General features: G+C 41.2%; 1 protein-coding gene across 2 annotated transcripts in view; it reads left to right on the top strand.

The window, feature by feature from the left end:
- The window catches only part of Rmnd1 (required for meiotic nuclear division 1 homolog), a 29,322-nt gene extending 16,913 nt beyond the window's left edge, over positions 1–12,409 (top strand). Inside the window, exons 6-12 of one of the 2 annotated variants that reach the window (XM_042666130.1) lie at positions 967–1,067; positions 2,983–3,089; positions 4,012–4,076; positions 5,752–5,828; positions 8,819–8,939; positions 11,805–11,921; positions 12,227–12,409. In XM_042666130.1, coding sequence (XP_042522064.1) covers positions 967–1,067; positions 2,983–3,089; positions 4,012–4,076; positions 5,752–5,828; positions 8,819–8,939; positions 11,805–11,921; positions 12,227–12,259 — 621 coding nt within the window. In that variant the 3' untranslated portion in view covers positions 12,260–12,409. The remainder of the gene's footprint in view (positions 1–966; positions 1,068–2,982; positions 3,090–4,011; positions 4,077–5,751; positions 5,829–8,818; positions 8,940–11,804; positions 11,922–12,226) is intronic. The other variant, XM_042666179.1, reaches the window with a different exon arrangement.
- The last annotated feature ends 7,441 nt before the right edge of the window (positions 12,410–19,850 follow it).

Below are 19,850 nucleotides of genomic sequence, written 5' to 3'. Positions count from 1 at the left end.
AAGGGTCTCAGTGACTTTCTTGCCCAGGCCTGGCTTCGAACTGTTATCCTCAGATCTCATCCTCCTGAGTAGTCAGTATTAGAACTGTGAGCCACTGATGTCTGGCCTGTGCATGTCTTTTGATATAGCCATTCCTAAAGAAATAGTCCCACATGACACCAAAGAACATGCTTAAGATGGTATACCATGCTGTAATGCATGGTAATCACCATCCCAATGGATATTAAATAAGTTGCACTTCTCCTCCATTGAGAAGAACAGCACAGAATACATTCACACCCATACCACAGTCCTATTTTACCTAAGACGATGCTCACAGGAATACAATGTGTTAGGCAAGCATCTCTGAGATTAGGATTTCAGGTGAGCACATAAGATAGTCACATTCTACACTTCATGTTCTAACTTAAAAAACATTTAGAACTTTTTTTTGAGATTTAGTGAATACAAACTATAATGTTACTAGTAATTTTCTTTGAATAATTATATTTTTCTCTTCTCTTTCCTGTTCATCTCTATTTTCTAAACATAAAGATTGATGAATATGCCATCTCACAGTGAGTCCATCTTTTCCTTAAAAACTAAGCAACAGAATTGTTGGGCATCATTGGCTCACCCCTGTAATCCTAGCTACTTAGGAGACTGAGATCTGAGGTGCATGGCTCAAAGTCAGCCCAGGCAGGAAAGTCCTTAAAACTTTTCTCCAATTAACATCCAAAAAGCTGGAAGTGGAGCTGTGGCTCAAGTGGTGGAGTGCTAGCCTTGAGCAAAAATTCTCAGAGACAGTGCCCAGGCCCTGAGTTCAAGTCCCAAACCAGCATATGCACACACATGCACATGAGCACGCATGCACACAACCCCAAAACATAATGTTGATAACGTAATGAAGGATATAAAAGCCCAGCTTCATATTTGTACACTGATGGACTTGCTTTAGTTTCAGGTTAGTGTTTCCTTTTCTTCTAGATGAAGCACGTGATGCAGCTTCTGGAGAAGCACGAAATCCAGCCCTACGAAGTTGCCTTAGTCCACTGGGAGAATGAGGAGCTCAACTACATAAAAGTAGAGTAAGAACTTCCTATCAGCTTTATGAAAGGGCTTGGAAAAATAAAAAATTTACATAAATCATTTCTGAATATAGACACTAATTTTAAGAAAAAAGTTCTTAGTTCAAACTAAGTCAAGTAATAAATACGAGGGGCCACGATATGGTGTGTGTTTGTGTGTATGTGTGTGTGACTTCTCAGGCTGTCCACAAATTAAAACAAGTAGAGTATAACTCCCAGTTGGAAAGCTTTTGTTTCAGTTAAGTAAATCCATTTTGTACTTGGTTTTGAGTGTAGAGTATAATATGATCTCAGAGAACCCTGTGCAGGAAAGTGGTGTAGAAATGTGGGTGCCTGAGGCTGGCAATGTGGCTTAGGGGTACAGTGCTTGCCTAGCATGCATGAGGCCCTGGCTTCAATTGCTCAGTGCCACATAAGCAAATAATAATAATAAAGAAATTAAGGAGCCGGGCACCGGTGGCTCACACCTGTAATCCTAGCTACTCAGGAGGCTAAGATGTGAGGATCACATTCAAAGCCAGGGTCAAAGCCAGCCAGGGCAGGAAAGTCTGTGAGACTCTTATCTCCAATAAACCACTCAAAAACTGGAAGTTGCATTGTTACTCAAGCAGTAGAGCGCTAGCCTTGAGCTGAAGAGCTGAGGGACAGTGCCCAAGCCCCCAGAGTTCAAGCCCTACGACTGATCCAAAAAAAAAAAGAAATTGGAGGGAAGGAGGGAAGGGTGCCTGTGTGATATAGGCCTGGTATGTGGCTCTAGGTAAAGCAAATGGGAAGGAGCAGCCTGCAGATTCCTCCACCTCAGCAAGGGCAAACAAAGAGTGCTAGGACACTGTTGAAGACAGGGTGGCTCATTTGGAAAGGACTCTCTCCAGTGCCCCCACCTACGAGAATATGAAACAAGGCTCTTAGGAAAGCTGATGGCAGAGCTTTAGGACAATTTGGAGATTTCAGATTGCCCGCCTTGGCCCAGCACTATTTTCCAAGTGCTTCCCCTGAGCCTTGTGGTGTCACTCTGGCCCACCATGAGGATGGACCAGGCCTGCAGTGGCTGCACCAAAGTGACCATGGGAGCCTAAGAGAGACAGAGATGTGCTAATGTACTTTCATTGAATTTTATCTATTTCTGCTACTACTGAGGCTTGAACTCAGGATCTTGTACTACTGCTTAACTTTTTTGCTCATGGCTGATTCTCTACTACTTGAGCCACAATTCTGCCTCTAGCTTTTTGCTGGTTAATTGTATGTGTGTGTGTACATATATATATGTACACATATATATACGTATATACACATATATATATACATACACACACACACACACATACATGTATATATATGGGGGGGGCAGGTCATGGGGCTTGAGCTTTGGGCCTGGGCGCTGTCTCTGAGCTCTTAAGCTCAAGGTGAGCTTTCTACCACTTGGGCCACAGCACCACTTCCAGTCTTCTGGTGGTTAACTGGAGATGAGAGTCTCATGGACTTTTCTTTGAACCATGATCCTCAGATCTCAGCCTCCTGAGTAGCTAGGTTTACAGGCATGAGCCGCCAGCGCCCAGCTGGAGATAAAAGTTTTGTGGGTATGTTTCCCTGGACTGACCTCAATCCTCAGATCTTAGCCTCCAGTAATAGGAGGATAGGTATGAGCACTTGGCTTAAATGTCCACTGATATTTTTTTTTAATACTGGGGTTTGAATGGAGGGGGTAACAATGCTCAATAGGAAGTGTACTCATTACCTTACTCATGTAACTGTAACCCTCTGTATAGTATCTTTACAATAAAAAATAAAAAAATATTAAAAAAAAATACTGGGGTTTGTACTAAGGGCCTAGAAGTCTACCCTTGATTGGTACCTCCAGCCCCTTAAAGTGCTATTAAGATTTGGAAGATACTATTTTTTTCTTTCTTTCTCACAGAGGGCAGTCCAAACTTCACAGAGGGGAAATCAAGTTAAATTCAGAGCTGGATATGGATGATACCATTCTAGAAAAATTTGCTTTCTCCAATGCTCTTTGCCTGTCAGGTAAGTTTCTCCTGCTCTCAAGGAAGGCATTACACAGTCTTTATTTCCTCAGAGGAAGTTTAAGTATTTGGTGAAGATTTTGCCGTTTTTCAGACAACATTCCACACAGCTAAGCACTCCTTTTCACTGTGGAACATGTGGGTAACTAGACTAGGTTCTAAAGCTTCCCTGCCCTCGTGCCTGCATTAAGGTCACCACCTTTGTTTTCCTGTCCATTGCTCAGTGATTGTTCAATTTTAGGTAGTTTCTAATCCAGACAGCCAAATTCAGCCCTGCCCTGTGTGATGGCCCGGGCCACATCTCTGTGTCACAGCAATAGGAAGGAGTCACATGGCTCAAGCTGAACATGTTCCATGGGAATTCCTTTGCTAACAGGCTGGCTGAAGACAGTCCACACCCTCTGGCTTCTTTCCAAGACTGATGCACTTTATTCCACTCATCGCCCAGAGTGTGAGAAAGCAACCTTTCTCCCACCTGTGCTCCCTTGGTGCACTGTGTCTCTTCCCTCTGCTCTCTAAGATGTGCTCCTAGAACATCAGCTCTGCCGGGTAGAGCTGTAGGCTGCCCACGGGACGCAGAGCTTCAGTTCCCTTTGTCTTTGCAGGTTCCTGCCATGCTTGCAGATCTATCTCCCTCTTCAGTTCCAGTTTCAAATTGGCTTTTTTGTTTCTGTTTGAAGGTTTTTGGTTGTTGTGGTTTTATTTTATTTGTGTTGTATTGTTTTGGTTTGGGCTTTTTGATACAGGGCCTGTTACTCAGGCTGGCCTCAAACTCATGCTCTTTATGCTCTTGCCTCCTGAATGCTGGGATTATAGGTGTGATCCACTATGCCTGGCTGCACGTTTGCTCCTTAATCTGTTGTCAGACTGGCAGCATAAACATGATGATAAAGAAATGTTTCTTGTTACTTTTTTTCCCCTAGTGAAGCTTGCTATTTGGGAAGCAACACTGGACAAATTCATTGAGTCTATTCAGTCAATTCCAGAGGTAATTATATCAATTCTGTACTTGTTTTCAAGAATTGATTTGTAGTGGGGGGAAATATAAACTTTTCATTTTTAACAATATGTACAAGATGAGTATAATAAAGTAATAAGAAAACAATAGGAAAGCTACATAGATTTTAAGCAATGAAAATACCTTTCAATTACATGTAAAATGATGATATATTAGAAACTTCGTTTTGGTTTTTCACTTTTTAAAACTTCCAATTACTGATTGCACAGTATGTTTAATAATAACTGAATTAGAGTGTCCTGGGCATGTAGTTAGTGGTAAACCACTTACCTAGCATGTAATCAGGTTCTGGGTTTGATGCCTTGTACTGCAAAAGGTATAAAGAAGGCAAATACTCCATTTCTATAATAAAGTGCCTGAGATAATCAAGTTATTGGGAGGAAAGTTTGCTTTGGCTCAGTTTCGGTTCCTGGTTTGGTAGACCTGTGGGTGTGGGATATGCGACTGGGCAGCTAATGGCGGGAACCCACGGCCAAGGAAGCTAAGCAGGAAATAAAGACAGGGAGACAGACCACGATCCCAGTGATTTCTTCAAGGGCACGCTCCTGGTGACCCAACTTCCCGACATTATGTCCCATCTCTACAACATCCCACCACTGCCCGACAGTGCCACAGGCTCTGGGCCAAGCCCCCACCACATGGGCATCTGGAGACATTCGGGATCCAAACTAGCCAGGCATCCAGTGTTCATGCTTATAATCCTAGATACTCAGGAGACCTGAGTTCTGAGGATCATGGTTCAAAGCCAGCCTGGGCAGACAAATCCTTGTGACTCTCATGTGCAGTTAACCAGCAAAAAGCTAGGACTGGAAGCAGAGCTGAAATAGAAAGCTAGTCATGAGTAAGAAACCTGAGTAAGAGCACAAGGCCCAGAGCTCAAGTCTCAGTACCAGCAGGAAATGGAAAGTAAAAGGAATTGGGGGGGGGGGGGGGGGAATATATATAAATATATAAAATTTCTGCCTAGTGGGGCTGGGAAAGTGGCTCAGTGGTAAAGCGCTTGCCTTGCATGCCTGAGGCCCTGGGTTCAATTCCTAGTACACATAAGCAGGAAAAAAAAAAGCCGGAAGTGGTGCTGTGGCTCAAGTGGTAGAGCACTAACCTTGAGCTGAAGAGCTGAGGGACAGCGCCCAGGCCCAGAGTTCAGGCCCCAACCAGACCAAAAAAAAAAAATTCTGCCTAGCAAAACTTTAAAATATTGGAGTGAATTAGGACATACATCTGGAAGACAGTTTTATCTAAAGAATTATGTACATAAAAGTATGTCCCTACAGAATTTACTTGATGAACCCAGTACTTTAAAAAGATATACAGAATCTGTGCATTGATTCCCTCCCACCACCCCAGGATGCTAAAATCTGTGGGTGCTCATTTTTATGCACAGTGTTGTACACACAACCCATGCATGTCTTTCTGTATACTTAAATCATCCTAGATTGCTGATTGTAATTAATACAATGTAAATGCTATGTAGATAGCTCTCCTGCTCTGCATCATTTAAGGAATAACAAGGAAAGTCCATCTGCTCATTCAGCACAGTGGCAGTGTGTTCTAGTTTCTTCTCTCTGGTTAGTTGACTACACAGACATAGAACCCACAGAAACAGAGGGCCAACTGTATATGTGGTTTTATTCCCTCCAAATAGGCTTTAAAAGCTGGGAAGAAAGTGAAACTATCCCATAAAGAAGTTATGCAGAAAATGGGTGAACTCTTTGCCCTAAGGTAAAGTTTCTCTTGTAAACAAAGTATTTCATATATTAAATATTCTCGAGAAAACATTCTGATAGTTCTGTATTAAAGAAGAAACATTTATACTTTTATAGGAATTCTGCTACTTCCATTTCATTAATGATAGGCAGGGAGAACTCTTACCATGAGAAGGAATGAGGTATACAAGGCCTCTAGCTGAGGAAATCCAGCAAGTACAGAAGAGGACCTAACTAGTCCACATTAAACCTAGACTTAGGCAAACACATTCTGAGAGTAGGAAGATATATTAGGATTTGGTTAATGCAAATTTCCAGCAAAATAAATACATGCAGTGGACTTACTTGTACAGAACAGTTACATACCAACTTCATTAAATATGAGACCCCAAAATGCAATACAAAGAAAAAACCCTTACCACTTAAACTCTTTCAGTACTCTGTAGTCATAGAACTTAAATTTTATGTTTTGAAACAGCCCTTTTAGCCTTATTTTGATCTTGTCTTTCCATTTGAGCTTAAATAAAAAGAAAGGCATACATTAAGTAATGACAACTAAGTCACAACTGTCACACACAAGACGCCGTCACTTAAGATGCCTCCCAACTTTAGAGAATTCTGGGTGTTAGTCCTGGGGCTTGAACTCATGGCATGGGTTATGCCCCTGTGCTTTTTATTCCCCTCAAAGCTAGCACTCTACCACTTGAGCCACAGCTCCACTTCTAACAATTAATTGGAGATAAGAGTCTCAACGACTTTTTTGTCCAGGCTATCTTCAAATCACAATCATCAGATCTCAGCCTCCTGAGTAGCCAGGATTATAGGTGTCAACCACTGGCACCTGCCAAATAATGCATTGAGTCAGATATACCTATGATCTAGCTATTTATTCAGAGGCAGGGGTTGGGTCTGCAGTCTAAAGCCAGATCTGGCAAAAGCATGAGACCTCATGTGAAAAACTAAAAGCAGAAAGGATCAGGGGCATGCCTTAAGTAGTAGAGTGCACAAAGCTAGCAAACATAAGGTTCTGAATTCAAACTTGAAATACTACCAGGAAAAAACCTCAGAAGTTAGGACTAAATATATTTAGATTTGTTAATATTTGTAAAATGTGTTTGTATAAAGCCTTATTTTTATCCTTGTATTATTTGAGTTGTTTGGTAAGATAAGAGTGTCTACTAGCCGGCCACCAGTGGCTCATACCTGTAATGCTAGCTACTCAGGAAGCTGAGACCTGAGGATCGAGGTTCAAAGCCAGTCCAGGCATGAAAGTCCGGGAGACTCTTATCTCCAATAAATCACTAGAAAACCAGAAGTGGCGCTGTGGTTCGAGTGATAGAGTGCTAGCCTTGAGCTGAAGAGCGCAGGGACAGGGCCCAGGCCCAGAGTTCAAGCCCCACAATGGACAAAAAAAAAAAAAGTGTCTACTATTGTTTTTCTGAATGCTTCTTTAAGTTATTTTCTTTAACCACTTAAATTTTCATTTAGCAAAAAATTTTAAAGCTCAGATTTCTATTAAAAAGATGGAGAGCAGAGGGTTGGGGAAGGGAAGTAATTTGGATGTTTGCTTGTTCAGTGCTTGCACCATGACTGGAAGGATACTGAGAGAGGAGCCTTCCTACACACAGAGAGCAGGAGAAAGGGAAAGGGGAAATTGGGAGTAAGATTAATCTGTTTTTCTCTTTTTATATCTTTTGGGCTTGGGGGGGGGGGGAGGGTGCTTTTCTTTTGTCCCCTTTTTTTTTTAAATCACAGATCTTCCTATGTAGCCCATACTAGCTTCAAACTCACAATCCTCCTTCCTCATTTTCCTCAAGTGCAAGTATTACAGGCATGAATCTTTACATTTAGCTGTTTTTAAACTGTGTGATCACCTGGCCCCAAAAATAACTTGCTTGGAACTGCAAAGTATTTTAATGAAAAAAGAAACAAGTGCATCATTTTTTAAAAATGTGTTTTCTAGCCGGGCACCAGTGGCTCACACCTGTAATCCTAGCTACTCAGGAGGCTGGGATCTGAGGATCATGGTTCAAAGCCAGCCTAGCAAGAAAGTCTGTGAGACTCTTATCTCCAACAAACCACTCAGAAAACCTGATGTGGTGCTGTGGCTCAAGTGGTAGAGTGCTCACTTTGAGTTAAAGATCTGAGAGACAGCGCCCAGTCCCAGAGTTCAACCCCATGATGGACCCCCAAAAAAATGTTTTTTCTACTTTTAAAAGGTTAAATATTAATAAATAGTAACCATTAAAATTTAAAGATTCAGCCGGGCGCTGGTGGCTCACGCCTGTAATCCTAGCTACTCAGGAGGCTGAGATCTGAGGATCGCGGTTCAAAGCCAGCCCGGGCAGGAAAGACCGTGAGACTCCTATCTCCAATAAACCACCAGAAAACCGGAAGTGGCGCTGTAGCTCAAGTGGTAGAGCGCTCGCCTTGAGCTGAAGAGCTGAGGGTCAGCGCCCAGGCCCAGAGTTCAAGCCCCACAACCGACAAAAAAAAAAAAAAAAATTTAAAGATTCAGTTAAGGCTGGCATGGTGGCACAGGCCTATGATCCCAACTATGTACACAGGAAGAATTTAAAAAAAAAAAAAAAGACTTAAGTTTGAGTTTTTAAATTGTTTGTAAAAGGTTTTTTTGCCAATTGTGAGACTTGAACTTAGGGTCTGGGCACTGTCCCTAAGCTCTTTTACTGAATAATAGCACTCTACCACTTTGAACTACAGCTCTACTTTGATTTTCTGATTAATTGGAGGTGAGCATCTCATGGACTTTCCTCCCTGGGTTGGCTTTGAACCACAAGCTGTAGACCTCAGCCTCCTGAGTAGCTAGAGTTATTGGCATGAGCCACCAGCACCAGCTTATTTTGTAAATTTTTAATTCACATATTTCTCCTAAGTATTTTGCAGCGGTCAGCATTTAAAGGTGCTCCCTATGTATGAGAAGTATCACAGAAACAATGGGTTTTCAAATTCAATGTAAGTAAGAGTAACCATGTCCCCTTTCTTAAGGCACCGAATAAACTTAAGTTCAGACTTCTTGATCACTCCTGATTTCTACTGGGACAGAGAAAACCTAGAAGAACTTTACGATAAAACCTGTCAATTTCTTAGCATTACTCGACGAGTTAAGGTACACATTTTATACTTTTACTTGACATGATTTGCCTCAATTTGTATGCCTGTAAGATACAAGTGAATGTGTTTGACTTTGGTTCCAATCCCTTTAGATTTATCTTTCCTTCTTTTCCTCTCTACAGTCACTTTGAAATTGATATGTCAAAAGATCTCTAGATAAGAAGTGTGAGAGGTCAGAAACTGATAGATGTTTTTTTACTCCCGCCTATCTTGGAAGTACTGGGCATTTTTTGTGAGTGTATTTTCTCTTGTTCAGATTAGAAAACCTCCAGCATGCTATTTTACCATTTGCTGTTTCTTTCCTTATGGTTTTAAGACATAGCACTTGAAAGCTAAGTGTTTTTTAATCATCTCTCTTTTCATTCTCTCCCATCTTAATGTCTTGTTTTACTGTGTAGTGTTACATTGAGTAGTTTTTGCCTGATATTCAAGATACTTCCTAGTCTTATGCCTTTCTCAGTGTTATTTACCAGTGGACCAGTGGTCCACACCTATAAGCCTAGCCACTCAGGAGGCTAAGATCTGAGGATCACAGCAGAAAAATCTGCAACACTCCATCTCCAAAAAAAAACTACAAAAGTGCCAGACTAGAACATGGCTAAAGTTTAGAGCACCAGCCATGACTGGAAAGGCCTTGAGATCGAGCTCCAGTGCAACCAACCCAAAAAAGTGTGGGAGCCAGTGGCTCACACCTGTAATCATAGCTACTCAGGAGGCTGAGATCTGAGGGTCACAGTGCAAAGCAAGCCTGGGCAGGAAAGTCTGTGATACGCTTTTATCTCCAATTAGCCACAAAAAGCTAGAAGTGGAGCTATGGCTCAAGTGTTAAAGTGCCACCCTTGAGTGAAAAAGCTAAGGAACAGTGCTCAGACCATGAGTTCAAGACCCAGTATCAGCAATGACAGAAAAAAAAAAAGTGACTTAAATTTCAAAAACCCTACATGGCTCACTATTGCTACAATAGTTTTGCTACTTACATTATTTTCTCTAAGCCAAGACCTTTGTGTAACTCATAAAAGGTGTCTGCAGTTGCCATTTATCTTGTGTGGGTGTCTTGTACCACAGAAAAGTAGAGGTCATGGCCCTGGTCTGGTCAGGGAAAGACAGCCACCGGAGGCCATCTGCTCATCGCTGGCATAGAAAGACTGATTACAGGGGCGGTTAAGATGAAATTTGGGGGGGGGGGGGCCTTCTTCAACATTTAAATGTATGAAACATGGATTTGATGACAGTTGTAGGACAGACCTGAAAAACAGTAGATTTTTGTGGCCTGGTGTTCATATAAAAGAGGGATGGTAGTGTCATGAAGGTAAGATACTTATATTAGCTAGCTATTACTATAACAAGTTTCCCCAAAACTTAGTGGTTTAAAGCAACAACTTACCACATAGTTTCACATCAGGACCTTTCTGTAGCAGGCTGCAGTGATCTCAAGAAGTAACTGGAAAGAATCACTTCTTGGTTTTTCCATGTGTTGCACATTAAATTTTCTGTATTAAAAATCATTTACCCAAGGAAGAAAATACAGGATTCCATTCTTCAGATGTTCACAAAGCACTGGATACCCTCCACAGCAGAGAGCTTGACAGTCTTGAAAGTCTTGAGGTGTTGAGTCTTCCACGTATTATAGAACATTCCTAAGAGTTCTCAAACTACAGGGAAAGATATACTCTAAGTAGTACTTTCTAAACATCCCAAAATACGTAAAAGATTTAGAAGTGGCTTTTGTTAATCAGCTTTCCATCACTTTTCTTATAGAAAAAAGATTTAGGCTCAGTTCTAGAGATCCCACCCTTTATCACATGGGCCTTGAGAGGTCATTCAATATCCAAGCTATATCAGAGCTCAAAGAAACATCCTTCCCTCTTCTATGCTCAACACAGGGCAGCACCACAGGTAATTAAAGGCAGAGTGGTCACAGTGCTGCTTTTTCCTTAAGATAGTCTTGTGAGAACTTGGGTGACAGTGTAATCTGCTGAGAAACACAAAAGTTGGGATAGGTCAGGTCATTTCATTTGTTAATTAGAAGTTTCAGTCTTAGCAAGACATGCATGTGCAACAGGCATTTCTGTGCGGTGCCCAGCACCACTCCTCAAACTGGCGTCCCTGGGGCTTCCATCAACACCAGCAATCTTGCTTGCATGACTTCCCTCACCTTTTCCTGTTTTCAGATGTGTGCTTCTGATCCCAATCCTGCCCTCCAAATGTTTTCCTAAATTCACAGGCCCTCCACCTGGACATATCTCATAGCAAATAAACTCCAGGACATCAGAGTTTGGTTATCAGCTTCCCAGTTCCTGGCAGAGTCACCACATAGAACACGTACTCAAAACTGATAGAATAAATCAGTGATTTAATTACGCTTCACTTATGTAGTCATCATTCTACCAGAAACCCAAGTCTCTGCTTCACTGTCCATATCTAGTGAGTCAAACCATCTTCCTTTTCCTACTAAGTATCATTCACTCTTTGGCAATTTATTGAAAGCCCATGTGATGATCATAAAGTGTATGGCGCCATCTTCTGGTAATTGTGCAGCAGATCAAATATTCAGTACTTTAAAAAAAAATGTTGCCTTTTAACTGCTTCAAATTAAAGCTGTCTACCAACAGTCAGGAAATCTTTGCAGACTGCCATCAAGTCTTACAAATAGGATGTTAAGCGTTTTGGCTATGTTACATAGCAAAGTGTTTGTGGGTGTGGCTTGCTATATACCAATAACAACTGGTTACCTAGAGGAAGACTGGAAAGCAAGAATTAAGTGGTTTCTTAATGTAAAGCTGCAGAATGTTGCAGCATATGACCAACTTTTCTTCCTAAATAAAATTTAGTACCTGATGGTAAGGTTTTTCTTATGCAGGTCATGAATGAAAAACTTCAGCACTGCATGGAACTAACTGATCTAATGCGGAATCACCTGACGGAGAAGAGAGCTCTCCGCCTAGAGTGGATGATCGTCATCCTCATCACCATAGAGGTGAGTAGGAGCACTGCACCAGTCATCTCCCACTTCAAGCTGTCTGAGATAAAGACAATTTAAGAATAAAAGGCCAAGTAGAGGATGATTTTGTTCTAATTACTAAGTCTATTTGGAAGTGAAGTTTCACAGCTATTTTTCTAACTGCATTAAATGTAAAGACAGCATTTAAAAGTAGTTCTGGCTCAAATCTCCAGCTTGCCATGTAAAAAGGGAAACAGTTCATTCATTGCCATCTTGGAAAAGTCCATTTTAGTTTGTACTGTACAAAAAGATTAGTAATTCTTACTTTTTACCACCCTAAGGTAACAGTTGAGCTGGGACGAGTATTTTCCTGATCACATGATAACCAGTGTCACAAGAGAAATCCAGGTTCTACAATCAAAAACCAATGCTCAGTACTGGGGGATTTCTTATTTAATAGCTTTAATTTTCTACATCAAATTGTCATTTCTTTTGCTGCATGAATAAAAATTATGACAACTGGTGTTCAGTCATCATTGACAGTTCAAAGTAAAATGCTCTTATCATTTTAGGAATTAAAGTCAAAAGGCTTAGATTTTGGATACTACTTTTTAGCCTCTCCTTGGGAATATGGCTAAAGAACCACACAGAAACTTACAAATGAAATCAAGATGGTAAGACAGGCTTTTGATGGCACAAGCACATTTTCTATACCTATTTTATGTGGCCTAATTTGAGTATGGTCATCAGTACTTTTGTCCTTCCATCTCCAGAAACTGACAGTATTCTTCCTACAGAGACAATTCTCTTATATACTTTAAGGAAATTAAGTAACAACCAGCACAAAAATGAACATGCTTTCCATTTTAATTAACAATTAGCCCTGACACTTGGGCCTTTCCCCCAACCTTTGTAGTTCTTTTGTGTAGCCCCTTGCTTTTTGCCAGAGATCAGCCTCAGCCTGCCACCCCTAGTCTGTATTGAGAATAAAAGGCATTCTGCATCATCATGCCTGGCTTTAGAGGTCTCATTTTTACCTGAGGTGGCCTTGAAATGCAATCCTTCCCATCTCTGCCTTAAAAGTGTGTGGCATGTATTTTGGGGTTTTGTGTGAACATTGGAACTGGGATGTTTTGTTTTTTAACATAACCTAGGCCAGTCTCAAACTCACAACCCTATTGCCTCAGCTTCATTTTAGTGCTGATGTTATAGGCATGTACCACCATTCCTAGCTCAGCAATTCTTAAGTCAAACCAACCACCAGTGACTCATGCCTACAACCTTAGCTACTCAGGAGACTGAGGTCTGGGAATTCCAGTTCAAAGCCAGCATGACAGAGTAGCCGAGATATTCTTATCTCCAATTATTCATTGAAACTCAAGCAGAGGTGTAGCTCTCAAGTGGCAGAACACCAGCCATGAGCAAAAAAAAGCAAAAGCCATACAAAAGTGAGAGGCCCAGACCACACACACACTGGCTTGTCAAGTAGCTGTGGAAACATGCATGTGTAGTCCCAGCCACTGGGAAAGCTGAGGCAGTGAGATCTTTTGCCCAGTTGGAGACAAACCTGGCAATACAGCCTAGGCTCAAAACAATGGTTAATCTTTCCCTTTCATGCCCTTTGGATGCATAGCCCCACTCCCCCAAACGAATGTCTTACATATGTGCCTATCCATACACTACTTTATTCCAAAATGAGATGCTTGTTTTCCACCTTGCCTACTGCTGCACGGTATCCCACCCAAGAGAACCTACATTTCTTGATAGCTGGATAGGCTTGTATTTGCTCTAAGAGTTCTAAAAGGAACACCTACAAATCATTTTCAGTACCTGCACCCAAGGGTACCTGTAATAGAAGGATGTGGGCAAGCATCTTTAGATCACGCTTCATCTAATTTTCATATTAGCATACCTATGGTACACATCTGCAATCAGTTTATCAAAGACTTTTTTTGGGGGGGGAGGGGGTCTGGTCGTGGGGCCTGAACTCTGGCCCTGGGCTCTGTCCCTCAGCTTTTCAGCTCAAGGCTAGCACTCTACCACTTAAGCCACAGCACCACTTCTGGCTTTTATTCTTTTTGCTTATGTGGTGCTGAGGAATCAAACCCAGGGCCCCATGCATGCAAGGTAAGTGCTCTACCACTGAGCCACCTTCCCAGCCCCTCAAAGACTTTTTTACAGCTTCTTTTCACACTTGATAGAATAGAGGCCTCAGCCTTCCTGAACAGTCCAGTACATGTGCTGCCTTTACTTTGGTCAGCCCACCAGAGGACAATTGAATAATTAGTGGAGGAAGACCCCTTCAAGCCCATTTAATATCCCCTATCAAGAGATGCATTTCAACAGAATGAACTTCAAATACCAATCAATAATTAAAATGATATGCTATTTAGGTAACAGCAGTAATTTTAGTAACCCAAAAAGCACATTTAATGCCTTCTGGCTATAGCAAATTGAAACCCAACATTTCAGTTGTTTTGCTTTGCTTTTGCAGTGCTGAGGACTGAATTCAGGGCCTTGTACTTGGTAGGCAAGTGTTCTTCCACTGAGCTAAATCCCCAAACTCAGACATTTCAATTTATATACAAAGATTACAAAGGAGTCAAAAAGCTTTTGTAACTATTTATTAGGGTGGGATACAGTCTTGTGGGAGAAATACAACATACAGTGTCAAGAACATTAAATCTGAATCATTTGCCTATGTTTAAATGGACCATAATGGACACAGATTCATTGACATTACATTCTAGATAGAATTGACAAGTAGCATAAATAGCATCATCATAGGATAGCAATACGTATGATACATTGGAAACATTTCAACTATAACAACCTAAGAGTTTAAATACCTATTTTAGTTGTAAAATGCATTTCACCTCTCCTAACAAAATGACCAAACAATTCTAAGTGTTCAGCCTGAGGCATACTCTTTTCAACAACTGGGTGTGAAAGCCCTCTCCAGAATCATACCTGGATCACCCATTAAGAGTTCAGGAGTTACTAGAACCAACCTCGATATGAATTTTTGCCTTACCAGCTCTTCAGCTATGTGTGTATCCCTTTGGGAAAGCTTTCACTGACCTCTCTGGGCCTGTTTCATGTATAACATGGATTTAATAGTACTCATAAGGCTTAGTTGGAATATATGTGAAGCTTCAAGAGTATTATCTATTATTATAACCCATCAGGGCAAAACTTAATATGATTCTGAGGAGAAATGAAAACTAAGAAATAAAACGTATTTTTCTAGTACTGAGGTTCACCCCCCCAGGACCTTGCACTTATTACATACTATGGCCTAAAGGACAGATGCTGTTGAATTCCGTATTGCATTAGAGTGGTTCCAATGTTCGTTTAGATTAAAATGAACTGGCTCTTCAGTACAAGTCCAAAAGGGCTTTTAGGACTTTACACATTCTGCATATACCAGGCAGCTACCAACAGATCTGAGTACCTTCTTGGATACTAACAGTAGTCATAATAAACCACTTTTATGTATCTGTGTATATATACACATATGTATATTTCAAGTTTTATCTTTTTTTAATTGAGCAAACCATATCCATCTACCTTAAATTGTTGTCCTTTCTACTTTGAGCACAGTTTTTCTGAAGTCTGGCTGTCAAACCCATTTACTATTACAGACTGCTGAGTTCAACACTTTCCAAAGCAGAAGCCCTGGGGGCTGCAGCTGGAAGAAGCTTCTCCCAACTCTCCTAGATGCTTCTGGTCACTAGCCTCTGAGAATACCAGCTCAAGCCTACTTATTGGCTCCTACTCAGGTTACACTGATTTAAGTCTTATGAGGACTAAATCTCACGAGGCTTCAGTTCCATCTTCCTCAGCCCCATCTCCTACTCTGCTCTCTCTGATTTATGTGTGCGCCTGTTGGAGAATGTGATAATGATTAATGAGTATTTTCCTAAGTACCAATAATCTAACATTCATTTTCCATTCTCTCTCCCCTGATTCAACTGCCATTTTAAAGGAAGATTTAAGATCATGATTCTAAATTCCTTTTCCTTACAGAGGGCTCATGAAAGAAATTTTTTTTTTTTGGGGGGGGGGGGGGGGTCCGGTCATAGGGCCTGAACTCTGGGCCTGGGCCCTGTCCCTCAGCTCTTCAGCTCAAGGCTAGCGCTCTACCACTTGAGCCACAGCGCCACTTCCAGCTTTTTTCTTTTTGCTTATGTGGTGCTGAGGAATCGAACCCAGGGCCTCAGGCATTCAAGGCAAGCCCTCTACCACTGAGCCACCTTCCCAGCCCCTCATGAAAGAAAATTTTATAGAGGTTACATTTTTGTTCCAACAGTACAATTTGAAACTAAGTATGAGTTTAAAATGCTTCCCTAAAACAAGCACCAGTGGCTCACATTTGTAATCTTAGCTACTCAGGAGGCAGAGATCTGAGGGTCACAGTTCAAAGCCAATCAGTGCAGAAAAGTCTGTGAAACTTTTATCTCCAATTAACCACCAAAAAGCTGTGGCTCAAACAGTACAGCATTATCCTTGAGGAAAAATAGGGACAGCACTCAGGCCCTGAGTTCAAGTCCCAGGACTAGCGCACACACACACATCAAATAATTTTTTTTTTAATGTAAGCTTCCTTTAAAAAATTTTTCAACATTCCCTACCTGTTAAAATAATCTGAAATTATGGGAGCTTGGTAAAAATCTACTCACAGACATTCTTTTATCTAATTTAAAAAATAAGTATTAGAAGATCTGATGTAGGAAGTGGCGCTGTAGCTCAAGTGGTAGAGTGCTCACCTTGAGCTGAAGAGCTGAGGGACAGCGCCCAGGCCCAGAGTTCAAGCCCCACGACCGACAAAAAAAAAAGAAGATCTGATGTACTTCTCTCAGCTCTAAGACAGTGGTAGAGATGAGGCCCCCAGCTTTCACACATCTTACATCTAATGAAGGCAGTAGGAAAACAAGCCAACAACTATCTGACATCACATGTTTACAGATACTCAAATCTACAAGAGAGGCAGGGAACAGACTAGTAAAACTAAGTAACTTACTGGGAATTAATTTGAGTTTTAAAATTCAGAACAGGAAAAATTCTTATGAGTATAAACTCGACTTTTAAACTCAACTTTTCTACACAAGAAACTAAAGAATTTGTTTACCGTAACTTTTGAAAACAGCCTGCAAAAAAATATGGAGGATATAAGACAGACTGGACTAATTATTTTACTTATTAAAAAAACAAGATTTACACAGGCTGGCAAACTAATAAATACTAATGATGCAATTCCAATGAAATCTAAACCACTACTGGCAACAAGACCTTAAATTTGATGATCTGGGCTGGGAAGGTGGCTCAATGGTAGAGTGCTTGCCTTGCATGCATGAGGCCCTGGGTTCAATTCCTCAGCACCACATAAGCAGAAAAGGGGACAGAAGTGGTGCTGTGGCTCAAGTGGTAGAGTGAAGAACCTGAGCTGAAGAGCTGAGGGACAGCGCCCAGGCCCCATGATGGGCAAAAAAAGAGAAAAATTTTATGCTGATCTGGAACTAAAGGGCCTTACTTTCTGGTTACCTATTGAGATTAGTTGTAATCCTCATGAGGGCTCACTACTAAAACTTCTCTCATGCTCATTTTTTTTTCCCTGAAGCTTTAGCATTGTCCCTGAGCTGCTGTCACTCAAAGGAGGCACTCTACCACTTAAGCGACAGCGCCACTTCTGGCATTTTCTGTTTGTGTGGTACTGAGGAACCCTGGGCTTCATGCATGCTAGGCAAGCACTTTACCAGTAAAGCACATTCCCAGTCCCAATCTCTTGTGTGTTTTATGTCCTTTCTCAGATGTACTGAAACCACCCTGGACTTCCCTTGGAGCAGCCAAACTTTCATTCCTAAAATTGGCTAAATCCTAGGTAACCACGCCTATCTTCAGACTAGAGCCAAAACAGTAATTAGCTAGGCACAGTGGCTTACACCTATAATCCTAGCTACGTAGGAGGTTGAATTCTTAAGGATCATGGTTCAAAACCAATCCAGGCAAGGCATCAAAGTCCATGAGACTCATCTCCAAGTAATCCCTACAACAGAGCTGGAAGTGGAGCTGTGGCTCCAAGTAGTGGTGCACTACACTTGAACAAAAAAGCTCAGGGACAGTGCCCAGGTCCTGAGTTCAAGCCCTATGACTGGCAAAAACACAAAACAAAAACAAAAAAACTCCACTAACAATGCATAAACAGCCACCTTTTTCAACTCAGAATTTTGCTGGAAAGCTATAGATATGTGGTTCAACTACTTAAAAAAAAAAAAAAAGCCTCCACCACCCACAAAAAAACATTTTCATAAAATGTGTTTAAGTGGTAGGGCACTTACCTATCATTTGCACAAGGCCCAGGGCTCAATGCCTCTAATACTCGAAGGACAAATGTGCTGATATCATATAGACATATAAACAATCAGGGCTCTGAATGAAGAATGGATGCTCCTTGATTTATATGATAGGGTTTGCACTCAGTCCCACAGATCCTTAGCACGCATAAGGCCCTGAGTTCAAATTTCAGTACCATTCAAATAATTGGGAAAAAAAATTTCAAAATTAACTATGTGTTTCAAAATCAGCTGTGGGGCCAGGTACTAGTGCCTCAAGCCTGTAATCCTGGCAACTAGGGAGGCAGAGATCCTGATGATTGTGGTTTTGCCATATCAGGCAAAAACCCCAGTAGCTCCAAAAAAAAAAATTGTGTACTGGAGATGTAGTTCACTGGTAGAACACACTACATGAAAAAGGGTAGTGTAAAAAAAGCCACAAATGGCATAATTCCACTTACATAACAGTTCAGGGTGCCAGACAGGAAGAGGGCAAAAGGCATAACCCCTGGGAATTTTACAGTGACAAACAGTCCTGTATACTTAGTGACTACAAAAGCATATACACTATGTTGAGATTAACAAAACTGCACATGGGCAGTTTTTCCAAACAATTTTAAGCTACTTTCCAATGTTATTTCAAAAATATACCAATGATTCCATCATTTTACTGGGGTACTGTGGGGTACAGTGCTGGTACTGAACTTGGACTCAGGCCTAGGCACTATCCCTTAGTTTTTGTGCTCAAGGTTGGTACTCTACCACTTCAGCCATAGCTCCCTTCCATCTCTTTTGATTAGTTGGAGATTAGTCTCAGCCTGCTGAGTATGCAGGAATACAGGCATGAACCACTGTTTCCCAGGACTTTATTTCACACAGAACCTGTAACTATTATCCCTAGTTTAGTAAAATGAAAAACTGAGAATCAGAGGTTAACTAAGGGAGGCAGCATGATTCAAACCCAGCCCAGATCTGACACTAAAGCAAGTGAGTGCACACACGTGTACTAAGCAGGTACTCAACCAGCTGAGCCATACCCTACCTAGAACAATATAATACACTGTTCCCTCTGCTCATGAACGCTCATCGTTCTGTCTCTCCAAGTGACAGACAAGAAAGTTAAGTTCCTTTAGTCCATTCCTAACTCAATACGGGTCCAGAGTTCAGGCCCTCAGTTCAACTCCCATAACTCTAGAGGAACATTGTCCAACAGAACTTTCTGTAATAATGGAAATGCTCTTACAATATCAGTGCTGCCCAATATGGTAACCTCTAGCCACATGTGGCTATTGAGCATATATGGCTAATGTGATATTCATTGGTACATCCACATGTGGCTAGTGAGCACTAGTTTGGATCACAATTCTAGAGAAATACTAAGAATGTACACACCAGAGTAATTACTACAAGAAAAAATAATTTATGTCAGATATATAAGGAAAGAATTAGACCAAGAAATCCATTACCTCCAAACTAAACAGGTTAGCAAACTAAGAACACTTTCTGAACATCTGTTCACCCTTCAAGATTCAGTTGGCATAACAACCCACTACAGCACTTTTCACATCTAAAACAGAACCACTGAATGTTAATTATCCAGTTGCTTTCTCTCTCAAGAGCAGAGACGTTTGTT

Source organism: Dipodomys spectabilis, unplaced genomic scaffold (genome assembly GCF_019054845.1).
Source record: "Dipodomys spectabilis isolate Male_0828 unplaced genomic scaffold, ASM1905484v1 ptg000001l, whole genome shotgun sequence".
Taxonomy (NCBI): Eukaryota; Metazoa; Chordata; class Mammalia; order Rodentia; family Heteromyidae; genus Dipodomys; species Dipodomys spectabilis.
Note: the sequence above shows the minus strand (reverse complement) of the source record. Positions and strands in the feature narration are given on the sequence as shown.